This window comes from Symphalangus syndactylus, chromosome 2, assembly GCF_028878055.3.
Source record: "Symphalangus syndactylus isolate Jambi chromosome 2, NHGRI_mSymSyn1-v2.1_pri, whole genome shotgun sequence".
NCBI lineage: Eukaryota > Metazoa > Chordata > Mammalia > Primates > Hylobatidae > Symphalangus > Symphalangus syndactylus.
The window spans coordinates 111,780,714-111,801,036 of NC_072424.2; the positions used below are offsets into that span (position 1 = coordinate 111,780,714).

A 20,323-nucleotide genomic window follows, 5' to 3' on the forward strand; every position below is an offset into this window, starting at 1 on the left:
GCTTCTTCACTTCACTTCCATTTTGTCCTCCAACCACATCAGTCGGCTTCTGTCCTCTCATTCCACTGAGCCTAAGTCTGTCAAGCCTGTGGTTACCTCTGTCTTTGTGCCTGGCCTCTCCAGTCCCACCTTCCTACAACACTTCTGACTTTCCTCCAGCCTCACTGTTGGCTTCTTTTCAGTCCCTTTTAACACTCTCTTCTTTGCTCGGTCTCTAAGGTTGGCACAAAACTGGGCCTAGTCCCTTCTCTCTCTGTTCTCTGACCAGATAAGCTTATCTGGCTTCATGACTTAAATACCACTTATAAGCTGATGGCCACCCACATTTGACTCTAACCCCTAGAGTCTCCAAATTTCAGACTTACATATCCAACTGCCTACTACTAATGTGTCTATTTGATGTCTAATGGACATCTCACAATATCTCCAAATCCGAGCTCTATTCTCTCCTGAGCCCTGAAACCTAGTCCTCTCTCAGGCTTCCCCATCTCACCATCTGTCCAGTTTCTCAAGCTAAAACTTGCAGTGTCATCCTGACTACTTCATTGCCTTACTCTTGTATCCATTTCATTCATATTTTTTCATCTATTCAATGCTGAGCTTCGATTATATGCCAAGGAATTGTTCCAAGTGTTGGGAAACAACAGTAAACAAAATATACAAAATTCCCTGGCTTCATGGAATTTAAACATAGCAGGAAGAGATAGACAGTAGACCAAGTAAAATACAGTGTTTCTGCTTTGGTTAAAACTGAAGGATTGGAAAGTGGGTGCAGAGTTGGCTACACAATTGGGATTTGAAATAGAGGGACAGGAAAAGTCTGATGGAGGTGAAGCAGCAAGACAGGTGGATATTTAGGGGAAGAGAATTTGAGGTAGAGAAAACAAGTGCCAAGATCTGGAGCCTTGAGCATGCCTGATGTGTCTGGGATGCAGCCTCTGGCCTATGTGGCCGTGAGAAAAGAAGGGGAGATTAGCAGGCTGTGCAGGGCTGGAAGGGCATTGGAAGGCTTCTGCTCTTGCTGGAGAGCCACTGGAGGATTGGAGCAAAAGAATACCTTGATTGCATTTTAAGGGATCATTCTGGCCACTGTGTAGAGAACTGATGGGAGGGGACAAAGGCAGAAATGGGGACCAGTAAGTGGGTATTGCAGTAATTCAGGATGGAGATCATGGTGACTCAGACCAGGGCAGCCATGAAGGTGTTCAGGCTCTGGATATATTTTGAAGTAAGAGCCAACACAACTTCCTGATAGACTGAATGTGGAGTATGAGAGAAAGAGTCAGGAAAGACTCCAAAGTTTGTGGCCAGAGCAAGTAGTAGGATAACATTGACATCCACTGAGGTGGGTAAGGCTGTGAGAATAGGTTTCAGAACATCACAGGTTCGATTTAGGGCATGCGAGGTATTAGGTATCTGTTAGACATTTGGAAAGACATGTAGAGTAAGCAGTTAAATAAACAAGCCTTGAATTCTAGAGAGATAGCTAGAGACATAAATTTCAGACCCTGTCATATCAATGAGATAAAAACTGTAAAATTGGCTGGACGCGGTGGCTCACGCCTGTAATCCCAGCACTTTGGGAGGCCTAGGCGGGCGGATCAAAAGGTCAGGAGAATGAGACCATCCTGGCTAACAGGGTGAAACCCCGTCTCTACTAAAAATACAAAAAAATTTGTCAGGCGTGGTGGTGGGCACCTGTAGTCCCAGCTACTCGGGAGGCTGAGGCAGGAGAATGGCGTGAACCCGGGAGGCGGAGCTTGCATTGAGCCGAGATGGCACCACTGCACTTCAGCCTGGGCAACAGAGCGAGACCCCGTCTCAAAACAAACAAACAAACAAAAACCTGTAACATTGACTGAGATCAACTGGCCAGTGAGGGTGATAGAGAAGTGGTCAGAGGACTAAGCCCCAGGGCACACCAACTTTAAGAGAGGAAGCAGAGGAAGAGAGACCCATAGGTAAGAGACAACCAGGGGACGGGTCCCAGAAGGCTGTGAGGCAAGCATTTCAGGAAGGACTATCCCCAGCCAAACGCACTATCTCCAGTCAAATGCTAGGGATAGATGAGGAGTGAGAATTGACCACAGAGTTAACCAACATGGAGGTAACTGGGATGTTAAAAAGTAATTTCAGGAGTGGGGTGGCCATAACAGTCTCATTGGAGCAGGTTTGTGAGAATGGAAAGAGCAGAAGCACAAGTGATAACAGCAAATATAGACAACGCTTTAGAAAAACTTGGCTATAAATAGTACCCAAGAAATAGGGCAAAAGCTGGAGAGAAAAGTGGCACCAAAAGACCTTTGTTTTTAAAAAAAAAAAAAAAAAAAAAAAAGATGGAGAAAGAATCACAGCAGGTTTCTGTGCTGATGAGGAGTAAGTAAAGATGCAGATGATGCAGCAGTGAGCCGAGAGAATTGCTGGAGAATGTGCCGGAGAAGGGAGAGAGGAGAGAGGGGGTGAAGGGGGCTCTCATAGGAAGGACTGCATTCCTACATAGGCCCTGGAGGAATGGTCGTGTATGTGGAAGGTGGCGAAAGTTTCCCCCTGATTATGTCCATTTTCTCAGTGAAGTCAGAAGCAAGGCCATCAGTGAGGAATGAGGATGTGAGGAGGTTTCTGGAGAGAAAGTGATCTGGAACTTGTGTCTAGGAGAGAAGCAGAGTTAATAGACTAGGGATATGTGTAATTGCCACATGTGATTGAAGGCCACTTAAGGTCCGTGGTCATGATGGAAAAAGAGACCCAGCACTAGAATTGCATGCTTTCCCAGCCTCCTTCAGCTGGATGGCTGCAGACACTCACTATGGCACACTGTAAAGTGTAAGTCAGATCATGTCACTGCCCTGCTTAAAATCCTTCAGTAGCTTCCACTGCAATTAGAATGAAACCAAACTCTTCACTCAGCCTGCAAAGCCCTGCACACTAGTCTCTACCTACTTCCTAACTCACTGTCAAAGATTACAGCCTTCTTTCCATTTCTGGAACAAGTCAAGTGTGTTTCTGACTTAGCCTTTGCACTACCTGTTTTTTCTGCCTGGATTTTCTCCCCTATCTTCCAAGATTGGCTCTTTATTACCCAGGTTTTATCTTAAATGTTACCTCTCAGAATAACCTTCTCAGATCCGCCCAATTGAAAGTAGTCCTTTAGTCACTTACTATCTAATCAGCATACTGGAAATCTCATGGTGATTGTACTCGCTGGTAATGTTATTGTAGAACCTAGATCAGTGCCTGGCACATAGTAGATGCTTGATAAATATTTGTTGAATAAATGAATTGGATGGATGAATGAATGAAGAAATGGCCCCATCAAATTAACTGCTAAAAGTGAAAAATAAGTTTGCCTCAGAACTGAAATATTTACAAAACATTAAGTTGTTTGCTTTCTCCATTTGTGCCCACTTAAGCTTGGGGGGAAAGTAAATCATAGCTGAAACAGCAAATATGGCAAACATCACATCCTATTTTGAGTTTGTAGCTTGCAAGGCAGAAGTTCAAAATAAAATCTTTTCAAATTACATTATTGCGGAAATCTTTTCTGACCTCTCAGCTGAGTCACTGTTTATTTTATAAGAAACTTAACATCCTTGGAAGAATATTTGTTTTTCAGCTTTTTAGAAAGAGGGGTAGAAGAACCCAACTCCAAATACAGAGGAAAATGCTAAGCAATGTGTAGTATCATGTTTGAAGTTAACTTGATATTGTAGTTTCCTTTCTTAGAAATAGACATTGGGATTTCTACATCAGGACTGTTACCTTGGTGACAAAAGTTGATTCATTGTTTTATTAACTGTAAATTCATGAAGACTCTCTTAACTCAGCAGTGTCCTTCCTCATTCTTGAAGTTCACCTCAGCTTCTGTGCACAGGCAGGTTCCATGGCCTTTCTGCCACCTCGCATTTCCTTAACTAATTTGATAACTTACTGTATTTTTTTGTCTCTGACATTTCTCTCTTGGAAACCTTGTTTAACATACATCCTTTAGATACTTTGGTCAATTTACATAAACCAGGCTGCTCACATTGTCATTTTAAAAGCTTTTGCCAACCTGTTGGTTCAGCTCAGAAGAGCCTCTGGCTCACTAGTATTGCATGAATAAAAGTTAACCGGGAGGCCAAGGTGGGCAGATCATGAGGTCAGGAGATCGAGACCATCCTGGCTAATACGGTGAAACCCCGTCTCTACTAAAAATACAAAAAAAAAAAAAAATAGCCAGGCATGGCGGCGGGCGCCTGTAGTCCCAACTACTTGGGAGGCTGAGGCAGGAGAATGGTGTTAACCCGGGAGGCAGAGCTTACAGTGAGCTGAGCTCATGCCACTGCACTCCAGCCTGGGGGCAACAGAGTGAGACTCCATCTCAAAAAAAAAAAAAAAAAAAAAAAGTTAACCTACCATGTGACGCAGCAATCTCATTACTGAGTATATACCCAAAGGAAAATGAATCATTTTACCAAAAAGACACATGAACCCATATGTTCATTGCATCACTATTCATAATAGCAAACATGTGGAATCAACCCAGATGTCCATGAGCAGTGGATTGGATAAAGAAAATGTGGTATATATACACCATGAAATACTACACAGCCATCAAAAAGAACAAAATCATTTGTAGCAATATGGATGGAGCTGGAGGCCATTTTCTTAAGTGAACTAATGCAGAAACAGAAAAGCAAGTACTGTTTGTTCTCACTTATAAGTAGGAGCTAAACACTGGGTACTCATGGACATAAAGAGGCAAAAATAGACACTGAGACGACTGGAGAGGAGAGATGGAGGTGGGCAAGGGCTAGAAAACTACCTACTGGGTACTATGTTCACTACCTGGGTGACAGAGTCGTTCATACTCCAAACCTCAGCATCATGCAGTAAACCTTTGTAACAAACCTGCACATGTAGCCCCTGATTCTAAAATAAATGTTGAAAAAAAAATTCTAAAAGCACCTTTTCCTTTTTGTCCTCAGTACTGGGCTTCCTCATGGTTTATAGCTAGTAGGTATTACTACTGCTGTGATGACTTTAAAATGTAAAATTGTTTTGCCATCTCATCTTTCATAATTGCCTTTATTTTTGTTCTTCATTACAAACCTTGCAGTTCTCCTATAGTCTGTTTGGAGGTCCACAGTACCTTTGGCTTTTGGTCCTCTCCTAATTTGCAATTTATGACTTTCTTGGAGAGGGTCTGGATTTAAGTTTGAGTAATTGCATGACTCAAAAGTAACAGAAATGTGATTCTTTCAAAAACATTTCCTAAGTCAGAATTTTAATAATTTAGACAGATTCTTTCCCCACCCCAAATTCTGAATTAATAAGTTCTGTTGGGTTTTAGATACCCACATCATATGTTCTTAAGGAATATCTTATTCTGGAAGCCTACTAGAAAGAAAGATTAGATTTCCTTGAGTTCTGTCATTGAATTTTCATTTGGTTTGCAATTTGATACAATCTGACAACCGTATATGAAAGAAAGGATTTGAAAGTTCTTAATCTTATACAGAACATTCCGCTTTCAAGTTTGACTTTTTTAAGAGAGTACAATGGGTTGTGATAGTAAGGGAGGCCTATATAGTTTCATTCAATTAATTAATTGCTACTTTCTCCCTGCCTCAATTTTTTAGTTATTTTTGTTCACAATAATTCACAAAATTTTACTTTTTGTGTGTGTGTTCTTTTGAGACAGGGTCTCACTCTGTCACCCAGGCTAGAGTGCAGTGGTGCAATCACAGCTCACTGCAGCCTCGACTTCCCAGGCTCAGATGATCCTCCTACCTCAGCTTCCTGAGTAGCTGGGACTACAGGCGCAAGCCACCATGCCCAGCTAATATTTTGTGTTTTTGGTAGAGATGGGGTTTCGCCATGTTTTCAGGCTGGTCTCGAACTCCTGGGTTCAAGCGATCTGCCTGCCTTGTCCTCCCAGAGTGCTGGGATTACAGGGGTGAGCCACTACACCCGGCCACAAAATGTTTAAAGGAATTTTGCTCCCTGAGTTAGTAGATGAGTAGTTCAAAGGTGCATATACACAAAGTGGATTTACCATGAAGCCAACAAAACAAGTTATAAAATCGAACAGTGGATACTTTTTAATCATCTACCAGAAATCAGTATTAAGCTAGGTAGGCATTGTAGGAATTACATAAGAAAGATAATGGACAGAGCATTCCTGGAAACTAAAACTTTATTAATTAACAAGGTGAAACCACAAGAGTTCTAGCCAATGCAGTATAGAAGAAAAGAGGGCTAGAAGATACTGAAAATCTAGGACAAAGGATTACTCTCCAGGGCTAGAGCTACTCAGGGCTTCAAGGATGAGTACTTGAGTTGAGTCTGAAAGCGTAAGGATGTAGAGCTGAATCTTCAAAGTTAGCTAAAATGTAGGAACAGAAGGAGAAATCAGGAGATTAGAGCCGTCAGCCAGGAGGCCATCCAGGAAAGAAGATTGTTTCACATGAGCTAAAAGAACTTCAAGAAACAGTAGGTGTGATAGATTAAATGTGGTCAGAAATTCTTTGCCCTTCATCTCATCAAGAGGTTAGGTCTCTTTCTTCACCCGTTGTATCTAGGCTGGCCTCAGGACCTGTGCTGACAATAGAAAGTGGTCAAAGTGATTTGTGTCTTCCTGATGTAAACTCAGAGAGACTTGCAGCTTCTTTCTGCCTTCACTGCCTTGGAAAGCGGCCCTGAGTTTGACATGTGGGGAAGCCACTTTGCCTCCTAAAGTATGAGAAGCCAATGGGGAGGACTAAAGCTCCCTATTGACAGCCGGCACCTGCCACCTATGTGATCAAGTCCCGTGTGATTGTGGGCCCTCCTGCCCAGGGAGACGTGAGTGAACCCAGGCAAAACAAGCAGAGGCACCACCCAGCCAAACCAAAGAATCATGGGAAATAGTTGTTTTCAGCTGCAACATTTGGGATGCTTTGTTATGCAGCAATGGATAATTGATGTGAAACAGGCATAAGGAAGGATGAGAAATGGAGGAATACCAATAGATTTGGAAGTCATCGGTGTCCTGGCATCTCAGTTATGGAAAAACCTGAATCCATGAGGAATGTTGCCAGTTTACAGGTGGATACATTGAGTTATCAAAATCTGAGGCCATTGATGATTTAAATCGTATTTGTAATTGATAGCCTTATTCAGAGTCTAATGCTCACCAAGAAATCCAATCATTTTGACCTCTACTTGGATAGAGCCAGGCAATACGTTAGTTAGTCCAAGGATATAGCCAGCCTTCCTCACAATTTTATTTCCCATTGTAAATGAATCATTTTCATTTTATATTTTTGAAAACAGGGCCTCATCTGTATCAAAAAAAATTAGCCTTATAATTTGATTTTTACCTTAAGCTTAAACTGGGAGAATTTTTTTCTGCTATTTCTAAAGTAAAATATTTTAAAAATTAGACCATCTAAAAGTATATAAAGCACAAAGTGAAAATTTTCCACAATCCTACTTACTGTACCCCCAATAAGCCAGGATTAATGGTTGGTTCAATATAAATACACATGCACACATATACCTACTAACAATTCACCTATCAGGTTTATTCTTCCTTCAAGTAAAAGCTGAAGAATCACTATGCCCACAATATCTGTAATCATACATTTCTCTCTACTGTTTTCAAAGTATTTTTAAAAGAAAATCACAAATTGTGAAAATGTAGTTTCCTCCCATTATATTAAAACCCAAGAATAAGTATCCCTGCATTTCTAAATGGAATGAAGTAATCCTAGGAAGAGTAACAAGTTCTGCTTCATTCTTAGCCCCTATGTCTCACCTCTTCCCCCAGGACATGGTTTTGGCAATTAGAGCTACTAAAACAGGAAAGGGAATTTTCTGCCACCCACTTCTAAATTAAATGTTTCACTTCTAAGTTAAATTGTTTAAACAATCTCTCCTTGTGAAATTTTTTAAACCAATTTTCTAAATGCCTATTCATATAAGAAACTTATCTTTCTTAAAATTACCTTAAATGTGCAATATTTAGAACAACGGTAGATGGTTAAGCCTGAGAGTTTCTCTGCTAATCTTAGCCTTAGCAAGTGTTTAGGGCACAGAGAAGGAGCTATAAGTCTTATGGAGATGGAAAGGCTGAGACCCAAGGTCCTAGCCCAGAGTGAACATAGTGTATCTACATTTCCGGACCCACCCGAAACCCCAAACAAAGAAAACTTGTTGGGGGGAGCTAGACAGACAGAAGAAGTTCTGAGATAGTTACTGAGTAGAGCTTTAAAACGTTCACCCCTTGGTTGGGGACTGGGTGGGGGAAGCGTTGGGGGGCGGTGAGGGATAAAAGACTACAAATTGAGTTCAATGTATACTGCTCCGGTGATGGGTGCACCAAAATCTCACAATCACCACTAAAGAACTTACTCTATAACCAAATATCACCTGTTCCCCAAAAACCTATGGAAATAAACTTTTTTTTTAATGAGATAGTTTTAATCAGTAGCACAGCAGATTCACATCCTCTATACGACAAAATTAATTTCAGAAAAAAATCAAGTAAAACAACAATAAGTTTCTTTTTCAGAAAAGAAATGCAGACAGTGAAAATATTAAACTTTGTTCTAGTAAAAATTATTACATTACAAAAAAGGAAAATATGGTTTAATGCTTTTTAATTACAATGATGTATTTTTGTTTTGTTTCGTATAAAAGGAAAAAACTTGTAACCTTGTACCTACATATTGGTTGGTCACAGTAATGAATAATAGCATTACAGTTTGATGATAATTATAAAAGGCTAACATGTTAAAAAACATTCCAATTGTAAAGATTTTATTCAAATTCAGTACGATATTTCATCGATAAGTGAAAATTCGCACTTGTCAATCAAATACATTCACTTTGTAGTTTGAAAAAAAAAAAAGATTCACTCATTGGGAAGAAATGGTTATTCTTCCTCAGCTGAATCACCCAAATTAAAGACAAAGCAGGGAAATTGGAATTATGCACTGAGACATAGTCTTACGCTAAAGGGAATGTCCTAAAATAATTTCAGATATTATTCCTTTGCTGTATATAAAAGCTGCACTTTTGACCAAAGAGTATTGTTCAGAAACCAATGCATGTAATACTTACACTTTTGCTAGCTCCATTGATATTTGTTCCAAAGAGCATCCCTTTGTCTCAGGTATAAACATAACAACAAAAAGCAGGGATGCTAGACTCATGATTGTATATATAAAGCACACCCATGGCAGGCCAATAAGATCTATAAAGGACAAAAGAAATTGATTAGAAATGTGTTTTGTGTAGCTTTGATCCCATTTGTGAACAGCCACTTAGGGCATACATAACACCATATGTATTTTCAAACATGCCAGCAGTATCCAGGAAAATAGAAATCACAAATTTAAAATGTAGCCAGCTCTGAAAGTGTTACTTTTACAGACTACCTCAGTTTTCTCTGTTGAAGTAAATAGCAGTCTTGTAACTATCACAATTTACACCCAATGTCATCTTCTTGGTGGGCATGTCTTTCTGTTTCAAAATGGCAATGTGTCTTTATTAATATAAAAAAGCACATGCAAAAAAGGAACCTCAAATCATGGAAACATATGATGAGAAGGTAAAATCTCTCTTCTCCCCCTCCACAGTTCCCCTCTTGGGAATCGCCATGGTAGCAGTTTAGTTTCTGTTTGGTGGACAATTTTTCCCCCTCTTGCTATCATTCCCAGTGGTGGCCATTTTTAATGACATTTGTACAGATGGATTTTTCTTGGAATGAGCTCACCCTTCTTTGCTGTGATTTGAATAAATCATTTCATGCTGGCAATATTTCATCATTTTTAATAGCTTGCAGTGTATTTGTAATATTTCTTCCTGGGTTCAGAGAAAATAGTGATTATGGATCCAGTAAAAGCCATCAACTTGCCAAGATGCATCACAAGAAGCAGGATCCTCAAGATTCTGATGACTCTTATCTGCAAACTTAGTTTTTCCACTGACCACTTCCAGCCAAAGATACAGTCCCTATGTAGTCATGGACCAAGTCAAGGCACATTCAGTGGTGAGCAGTGGCCCCCACAATGCACTTGAGTCTGCCATTTGCATTGTGGCAGCCCCTGACTCAGCAGCAGAAGGTCTAGTGTGGCAAGGAGTAGTCAACTACGAACAACAAGATTTTACAAATAGCCTTTAACAGCTGCAGCCATAAACCACAGTTGGTCAGGCAGGAAAACTGACTGAGCAGTTGTGTACTGAGGCAGTGTTTGTAAATGCAGTGTGAAAGAATCGAAGCATAGTAACTACTTGTCAGTGAGTTGTGCTGAGGTTGGGAGAAGCAGGAAGGAGGAACCGCACTACAGTTCTTTTGGCAATTTTAATTAAACTCCTGTCTCTCTCTGCTTTTCTAGCTGGCAGAGGGTATTGCCCAACTGATTGCTTGATAAAATCCATGTAGAATTGGGTCTCCTTCCCTCTATGGAGCTTAAAACCAGAATATAGAAATTGTCAAAACCCTAAAGGCTGTCTCATCAAATTGTCCCCAGTTTTGTTTGAGCACTTTGAGTAACAGGGAGCCCACCATTTCACGAAGCCTCTTATTGCCCTGTGAAATAGTTGCATCTGCTAAAAAGTTATTCCTTGCTTAGATCCTAAATCTGCCTTTCAGAGGCTGTGCTTTGTCCTCTGGAAGGACACACATTGAATCAGCTCTCCCCACCCCTTCTCCATGACAGCCATTCAAATATTTGAATGCACCTCAGCCCTTCTCTGAGAATCCCCTTGTCCAAGTCAAACATCCTGAACTCTTCAACCATTCTTCCCACAGCCTAGGTTACTGCCCCCGCCATTCAGGTTGCCCTCCTTCAGTGAACACACTGCAATTTTTAAATGGCCCTCTCGAGATATTTTACTCAGAGCTGAATGCAATACTACAATTGTGTCATGATCACTGCAGAGTACATTTGTCTATCTGGAACAGTCTGCTTTTATTGATACAGCTGAAATTGCATAAAAAATGTTGGTATTTAAGGGCTTGCTGCCAAGTAGAACCTCACATCTTTTAGATCCCTCTATCCCACACTTGGAAACTTTATTTTTGAAAATAAGTAGGAAATGTCAAGCATTCCAATTAAATGTCATCTAAAGGTTTTAGATCATTCTAGGCTTTTTGTTTTTAAGTGGATCTGTTTTCCTAACATTTGTTCTAAAAGCCCATACAGAACTAAAGCTTCACTAGCTCCTCCAGTGTATTAGCTATAGCCCTCCCAGAGATGTGTGTCATCTTTTCCAATCCCTCATCAATTCCATTTTTTCTTTTATATTTCTCTTTCTCCACATCAAATAGCAGATGGAGGGTATGTGTGTGTTGTGTACATGTGTGCACATGTGAAGGTGGAGGGCATGTGTTTATGTGTGTGATCTGAGTAGGACCAGTTTCTTTGTTTCCTTTAATCTTGAGCTATTTCTCAAAAGGTAGGATAGAAACATTTGAAAATGTTATATAAAAACCCAAACCATGCTTAAATAGTAACCCCAAAGGTTAATTTCCAAAAGTGGATATACTAAATATATATGTGTGTATGTGTGTGTGTATGTGTTTATATGTGTTTATATATATGCACATGTTTTCAGCAAACATCCACTTTTGAAAATTATATCTATAAAGACAATATATACGAAATGAAGAAATTGGTTATTTGTTTCATAGAATTTCCCACAGTCTGGATTTTCTTGATTGTAGTCATGCTGCATGTTCCTCATCTATATATGAAATAAAGAGAAACCGACTCATTGGTCAGTTTTGGTGGATACTGGGGAACTGCCACATTATTTTGAAAACTAGAGAATAAAGAGAAAGTTTCAAGCACGTATTTTACCTTTCTTGTATGATCCACACTTCAGGATAGCCAAATAGCTAATGAGAAGAAATTTCTCTTTAGAGAGGTATTTCAGATGAAAATGGAGAAGGAATGATATAATGAGTAGGTCTGGGAAATGATCATCAAAGGAGGCCAACATGACAAACAGCGAGACAACCAGACCTCATGTGCCTCCTGTTGGCAGTTCACACGGCAGCAGCTGCCACAGAGTTCACCAACAAATGACATGTAAATCTCCTCAAGCCTCTATCTTTTTTTTTTTAAATAAATTTAGGCTTTATTTATTTATTTTAGCTCTATCATTCTTTGTAATCCCCAAAGGGTTTCCCTTCTTACTTTGCTCATGTTTACAAGTTGGAGCTAGGAAAACAAGGCGAATGCTTCTGTTTCTGATTTGATCCCTAATATTGGGTTATTTTATTATAATATATAAATCTAATTTGTGGTTCCTTTAGATAGGACTGCTGGATGGAACACATAAACAGCCATTTTTTGTTTTGCTTGTAACTTTTTTTTATGCCTTCCCTTATTTCTGACATAGGGATCCTCAAATTTTCTATACAATACAGTTGAATTTCAGGCTTCAGTGGAAGTAACAATGAGCCTGATCTTATTATAGAATCTCCCTGCCGGGCACAGTGGCTTACGCCTGTAATCCCAGCACTTTGGGAGGCTGAGGCAGGTGGATCACGAGGTCAGGAGTTCGAGACCAGCCTGGGTCAACAACATAAAACCCCATCTCTACTAAAAATACAAAAAAATTAGCCGGGCTTGATGGTGCGCACCTGTAGTCCCAGCTACTTGGGAGGCTGAGGCAGGAGATTCGCTTGAACCTGGGAGGTGGAGGTTGTGGTGAGCCGAGATCACACCACTGCACTCCAGCCTGGGCAAGACAGTGAGACTATGTCTCAAAAAAAAAAAGAAAAAAGAAAAAACAAAGAATCTCCCTTCTGCTGCTCTCTATCCTTAAATTTGATGAAATCCCCTTTGAAAATAAAAGTTTGTTATTATTACAAGCAATTCTGCCTGACACCTAAACATGACTTTTGTTATTGTGGATTGGTTTCTCTTTCTCCTCAAGCCTCTATCTAAATCTAATAGCAATTTACAAGAAACATAAAAGACAGAGAGGAGGGCTAAGCGTGGTGGCTCATGCCTGTAATCCCAGCACTTTGGGAAGCTGAGGCGGGTGGATCACTTGGGGTCAGGAGTTTAAGACCAGTCTGGCCAACATGGTGAAATCCCTGTCTCTACTAAAAATACAAAAATTAGCTGGGTGTGATGCTGTGTGCCTGTAATCCCAGCTGCTCCAGAGGCTGAGGCAAGAGAATCATTGGAACCCCTGGGGCTGGAGGTTGCAGTGAGCCAAGATCATGCCACTGCACTCCAGCCTGGGCAACAGAGAGAGACTGTCTGAAAAAAAAAAAAAAAACAGAGAAACAGAGAGGGACATGTGACATGACTATAATCAACAAAATTCAGACTAAAAAATTCTATGAAATAAATCATTTGTCTTTTAATAGATTTTTAATTTCTTTAAAAATATAAGGTATAGGAGATGGAGACAAAACCTACAAATTATGACTTATATCAGTGACTTGTAAATTACATATTTGGGTCATGATTCAAATCCTGTATAAAAAACAGTTATAAGACAATTAGAACGTGAACACAGACTAGGTATTTGATACTAAGGGATGATTATTTATATTTTTAAGTGTGATAATGACGTAGTTATATATTTTTGAATGTCTTTTAAAGGTCTATGCTGAAATTTTACAGAAAAAACAACATTGCATATGGGATGTGACTCAAAATAATTGGGTAGGGGGAAGAGCAGGTGGGGTTATAAATAGATTTAGATTCAAAACTGTGTAAATTGGGTCATGGGTACTTCAGGGTCATGGCCGTTCTCCTTCCAAGTGTGTTTGAAAAATTTCCACGAAAAAATGGTCTTTAGGTGGGTGTAATTCCCGAACATTTGTCCTATGAGGACCAAAGACATTAGAGGAAAACAAAGACTTCTTACCAGTTACAGTCAAAAATGTCAGCGAGATGAGGAGATTGATGCCCCAGTTCATGCTAGAAGTTAAAGCCATGGCTCGTCCTCTGATCCCACCAGGAAAGATCTCGCTGAGCACCAGCCAAGGCACTAGAAGAAAGGGAAGAGTGGGTGGCGGACAGCACATTTAGCGAAAACCCATTGAATCTGAGTGCCAGCACCCTGATCTCTCCCTGCCCTCGTCCTGCCGGGATTTGTGGTTGGGAAGCAGGGCCATTTCCTACCTCAGCAGAACAGGACAGTAAAGGGACGTGCTGCCTCCTCACCTCCAGCCAAGGAAGAAAGCATTCACAGAAACATTAGGAGAGCTGGACCATGGTCCCCACGCATAGGGTGAGGGGCATGAGGTGCTGGTATCTGACGCAGGCCCAAGAAATGCAAACCGCAGGGGCCAAGGCAGGGGCCACCTGCCTGGCAGCAACAAGAGAGCCAGCTCTGGACATCTGCCAAGCACAGAAGCCTCAGTGCCAGAGCCCAGGTGTACCTGCTGTAGGACTGGGCTGTTTCCTCAACTCTCTCCCCCTGACCTTGGAGGAGTCAGAAATCACAGCTAATGAGTGGGTAGGAAATGGAGCCAGGTGGGCATGAGGAAGCCGGCTACTCTCCCTTCTCCGACTTGGGCGTCCTGGCCTGAAGCAAGCTGGATGGAGAGAAGTTCTAAATTAAATAGAGCTTCAAGATTTGATTATTGTACCAGACTAAACATTTGAATTTCTAGGAGAGTCTTATTGGCACCAAAACTCATCAGAGGACTTTTTATTATCTGAGAGTGACAAGGAACATTATGGGGCTTGCCTGATGAGATCAGACGGGGCAATAAAGGAGCAAATTAACTTGTCTTCTGCTCACAGCCTATCAAACCCAGTTTGGCTAATAAAAAACAGCCAGGAGTTCTTACTGTGGGCTTTTACAAACATTTTTACAACCTCATCTCATTTGATCCTCATAAACCCTACAAGGTAGGAACTATTATGATACCTCTTTTATCAAAGAGGAAACTGAGGCTTAGAAGAGTTAACTTGCCAAGGTCACAGAGCACATAAGTGACAAAGGTGGCATTATCCCTAGTAGGCTCTGGAATTCATGCTTTTTTATCACTGTGCTTTCTTGATAGTGACTCAATAAATATTTATTAATTAATAAATAAATGTCGAGTGTAAGCATCTTTGATTCAGTGGAAAGAAGGCCTTTGGCCCTGCCCCAGCTCAGGCTCACTGTTCGCTGATTCACTGTGTTTCAGAAGACCAGCAATGATTTATCAACCAACTACATAATTTTATCCCAGAAGAGGGTCTTGGAAGAAGAAACTTGAAGCCAAGGGGAGGCCGCTCTGGCCAGCAACCACCTGGGCTACCTGTGCCAGAATCCAGCAGTCAGCCATGCCTCTAACTTAAAATTTGCCTCTCGTCACAAGATTATGCCCTGTAGAAAAAACATCTGCTGGGTGTAAATTTGCTGCTTTAAAGGAAAAAAAAACTAAATTGGATTGCAGAAGACTGGAAAAATCTATTTTTCTCTTATATTCTCCAAGTGAATCTATGCAGGGTTACCTTTCATGCATGGAAGATAATTATAATTAAAAAGTAGTATAATTATTATTGTTGTTCTTATTAATGGGGAATTCAAAACTAGGAAACCGCATGTCTGCCACACTCTCACCTCACCTCTCTTCCCCTGCCCCTCTCCATGCTAAAAGACCTTCACTAGATTCTTGCAGATTATATCGTTAGTGGAATCGCTTTACTTTTAATGAGACCAGTTTAGTGCTCAGGTAACCCTGTCTTGAGCTTTGCAAGACTGAAGATCCAGCTCTGAGTAGACTGATATCTGCATAATTCTGGTGAAGCCTTTGTAATGAAGACCTGTCCTTGGACAAATGCAAGATAAAATTATATAAATCCGATTTTTAAGCTAAATAATATATGCCATGGACCAACCTCCCTATACCCTTTCCTGGCATGGGTATTCGATGCTGGCCAGGTGAAGCTGAGGGTCCCTACAACCATTTGCTTTAACAGCCATGAGGAGGAGGTGGGGTAAAGGGCACTCTCATTTTCTTTTAGTAGAGGAGATAGCTCAGAGTTTCTTGTTCCAACTTCCATCCTCACCTCATCACCTTTCAAAGCTCCTTCTTCCCCTCCCCATCTTTCATCATGGTGGCCTTGATTATTTAGTGAGGTTTGGGGAGAATCATTGCTGGGCTCATCAGAACCACCTAGGCCTCAAATGAAAATGAGTTGATTCTGCTGTGATAGAAAGTGGACCTCGCCAACAAGAATATGGGACAGTTGCACAAAACACCAGTTGTATGTGCTCAGTCTGAACTGCCAGGGGCTTGTCGAGATCCACATTGCAAGCCTGTCCTAGACATTCATTCAATATAGCAGCTAAGCCAAGTCCTCCAGTAGTTTCACCAGTCAGCGAGCAGTGAGTTGAATATTGAAAAAGAGGCTTCCTTCAGTCTCTGTTCGAAAGGAAACTTGTCAAGCAAGCCTTACACCTGATGCTTCCAAAAATAACTGTATTGTTGCTGAAAGAGTCTACTTCTTTTTTGATTGAATGAAGGAATTAAAGAATTGATGGCTTGGTTTATCTAATATTGACAAACTGGATGTCACAAAAATTGACAAATGTTTTGAAATTTGACAAGGATGGCTCAACCTCCCAATGTGGAGCCTGCCAAGTTAAAAATAAGCATATTGAGCCTGTAATCCCAGCACTTTGGGAGGCTGAGGTGAGAGGATTGCTTGAGCTCAGTAGTTACAGACCAGCCTGCGCAACGTAGTGAAACCTTGTCTCTACTTAAAATAATAAATAAAATAAAATAAAATAAGCCAGGTGTGGTGGCACATGCCCATAGTCACAACTACTTGGGAGGCTGAGGCAGGAGGATCACATGAGCCCAGGAGATCAACGCTGCCCTGAGCTATGATCATACCACTGCACTCTAGCCTGAGCAACAGAGTGAGACCCTGTCCCTCACCCCAAAAAGGAGAGAATATTATTTAAACAATGATTCCAGATTGTAAAATCACAGGTTTTCAGCTCCAGAGAGAGGGAAATACAAATCTGAAAGTATCATGTGCAGCAAGATAGACTCACTGAAAGGGTCAGAGTCTTTCCATGGCTGACCTAGAAGCAAGACAGTGCCAGAATCTCATCAACCTTGATGTTCTCTGGAAAGATGCTTTCAATACCTGAAGCAGAAGCAGTGGAGAAACTCAGTTTCAGTTCATAAGTAAGGACTGAAACTCTTATTCATTCATAAGAGGTATGAATCATTACATGGGGATTTAATGTGTTTGTGTTTATAATAACAGGTGGGAGTTTTCTTAAAATCACTAATTCCTTTTCCCAATGAGATGGCCCAATTTCTCCCCAAGGAAAATTAAATTATTGCCACAGGGGAGGGCTCCCTTTCACTACCACAGCAAAAAAGTAGCGGCTCTCTCTGGGCATCTTCTTTATTCCCTACCCCGATGACAGTCCAAAAGGGGATGCACATTGTCCTATTCGCGCACCAGGAATCCACAGAGCACTCGTAACAGAGACACAGTGAACTCTTCTACAGTGAGCGCAGCCACTGGAGTTCAGCAGGCACTAAAATTATTCTCCTTGACTCCTATTACTCCCTTTCAATCCCATCGTTTCAGGACTGCCTCAGCAATTCGTACTCTTATAAATGTCAGGGTCTGCACGAATCTTGAAGGTCTTGTCTATGTTGCAATAATGGAGGAAGTTTTGGACTTGTGGGGGGCGGAGGTGTGGTGATTGTTTACAGATATGAAACTCATATTTCACATGGTATTAAATCATCAAGGCTGCCTATCAGAACTTGCCTGATCCAGATGAAATCCACAGACAGCGTGCTTATGGCTACACAGAGTGTCATAAAAAGATCATGAAGGACAAGTTCGTTGAAGTCTCTCTGTCTCCGGTTGAGGACACGGACTTGGATTCATAGGGGTATTCAATGGAAATGGCAGCCCTGACACTTGTGTGTTTCCCCCTCCTACCTATTTCAGGTTCCTGCCCCAGTTTTTCCCACAGAAACTGTCATTTAACCTTCTATGCCTTCAGATTTAAATTCTACAGCTCTCCAGGCACACTTTCTGTTTGGCTTGAGTCCTTCCTAAACCACCTGGCATGCTAGCCCAGGATTTGAAAGGCTCACAGAGGTCTTGAAAGTCTTGCCAGAGAACTCCTAACAATTTGGAGGAAGCTCTACACTCGGACTGCAGAGTTTTCAACAACTTGATTTGCAAAGGAGCCATGCCCTATACTTTGTAGGAGTGAAAAATCCTTGGTTTTTATTGCCTTTGTAAGCGGCAAAGGAGTAATTCAAATGTGAATTTGAGAGGGACTGTGCCCATCCCTTCCAACCAGATGTTTAAATTCTGGCCTCATAAGTTGCCTAAGTGGAAAAATTGGGTTCTTTAAAAATAAGTATACGACCAAGTGTGATGGTTCACTCCTGTAATCGTAGCACTTTGGGAGGTCGAGGCAGGTGGATCGCTTGAGCCCAGGAGTTCGAGACCAGCCTGGGCAACGTGGGGAAACCCCGTCTCTATAAAAAAATACAAAAATTAGCCAGGTGTGGTGATGTGTGCCTGTAGTCTCAGCTACCCAGGAGGCTGAGGCAGGAAGATTGAGGCTGCAGTGAGTGATCTTTGAATTTTAAAATCAAATTAAAAATATGATCTTAAATTGAAATTTCTTTTTATTTACTCTAAGAGCTTCCAAGAGTTTTTCTGAATTAAGTTATTAACAGGAGATCTAGGCTGCAGTGAGCCATGATCATGCCACTGCACTCCAGCCCAAGCATCAGAGTGAGACCCTGTCTCAAAAAAAATAAATAAATAAAATAAAAATAGGCCAGGGGCAGTGGCTCATTCCTGTAATTCCAGCACTTCGGGAGCCCGAGGTGGGCAGATCACCTAAGCTCAGGAGTTTGAGACCAGCCTGGCCAGCATTGTGAAACCTCATCTCTACTAAAAATACAAAAAATTAGACAAGCGTGATAGACAAGCCTGTAGTCCCAGCTACTTGGGAAGCTAAGGCAGGAGAATCGCTTGAGCCCAGGAGGTGGAAGTTGCAGTGAGCCGAGATCACACCACTTCACTCCAGCCTGGGAGACAGAGCTAGGCTGTCTCCCCCAAAATAAATAAATAATAAATAAATAAATAAGCCCCACTATAGGATAGCATCCCCAACACTGGCAGTGATGTGGTTGCTTTAATTTCTTTTTCTTTTTTGTATTCTCAGTCTCCCTGAGTCATATCCACTCATGGCCTTTTGTAAAAGAAATACTTTTTCAAGAATATTGTCTTGGATTACTTAAATTACAAACTAAAAAAGGCAATTAAATAAAGGCTCAATGTTCTCTAATCTTTCTGTCCTAAAGATTTCTAGTCAAAACCAACTGAAATGATTTTTCAAAAAAATATACTAAGGGAAATTGGACTAAATGGAATAACCCTCAATAATGAATGCTAGAGTGAGCAGGCACCAAATGTACTTTTTAAATGGATGAAAATTATTGTTCTCAAGATTAATTAAAATATGGGGAGTTGAAAAAATTTTGTAATAGCAATGTCACTTAATTCTTTAAGTAACAGAAGTTATTTGTAATAATATAGTGCTGATAACTTGATTAGATGATGCTTTATTTTTTGTTGAAAGCAAATTATTGGAAATACCTTGACTTATAAAATGATGATTATCTAGGCTTTAGACTCATTTTTGAACAGCTACACCAATATTTCCAGTTGTCTTTTTGACTAGCATTCTTAGATTTTTACAATTTTGAACATGTATCAAAATAATATTTCTGGTAAGAACAAGTGTGCTTTCTTTTAAGTGGGAGAACAGTTATAACTGGAGAGATGGGGAAGGAGAAATATCAAGAAACAGATTTTTTTGAACCTGAATCTCTGGAAATTGATTTGCTTTGAATTATCATGGAGGGAGTACGCTTCAGAAAGTAAACTCCATAGAGCAGTGGTCCCCAACCTTTTTGGCACCAGGGACTGGTTTCATGGAAGACAATTTTTCCACAGACAGGGGGCGGGGGGGATGGTTTTGGGATGATTCAAGTACATAACATTTATCATTAGATTCTCATAAGGAGCGTGCAACCTACATCCCTTGCATGGGCAGTTCACACTAGGGTTTGCCCTCCTATGAGACCCTAATGCTGCAGCTGATTAGACAGGAGGTAGAGCTCAGCTTCACTTGCTCACCCATAGCTCACCTCCTGCTGTGCAGCCAAGTTCCTAACAGGCCACAGACCTGTACTGGTCCAGTCCATGTTCCAGGAGTTGGGAACCCCTACCCTGGAGCATGCATATCCCAATTTGCAGACCACTGAACTAAAAGTTCAAAATGCCAAGCCAAAACGGAAGGAGCTGCAAGAAATTAATCTTTT

The 20,323-nt window shown here is 40.9% G+C and overlaps 1 protein-coding gene across 2 annotated transcripts in view; it reads right to left on the reverse strand.

The window, feature by feature from the left end:
- Positions 1–20,323, reverse strand: part of SLC2A12 (solute carrier family 2 member 12) — a 61,177-nt gene that overhangs the window by 4,231 nt on the left and 36,623 nt on the right. The window contains exons 3-5 of one of the 2 annotated variants that reach the window (XM_063631315.1): positions 13,864–13,986; positions 9,088–9,220; positions 6,170–6,367 (exon numbers count right to left, since the gene is read on the reverse strand). In XM_063631315.1, the coding sequence (XP_063487385.1) occupies positions 6,364–6,367; positions 9,088–9,220; positions 13,864–13,986 (260 nt within the window). In that variant the 3' untranslated portion in view covers positions 6,170–6,363. Of the gene's footprint in view, positions 1–6,169; positions 6,368–9,087; positions 9,221–13,863; positions 13,987–20,323 lie in introns of those variants that run through there. The other variant, XM_055264555.2, reaches the window with a different exon arrangement.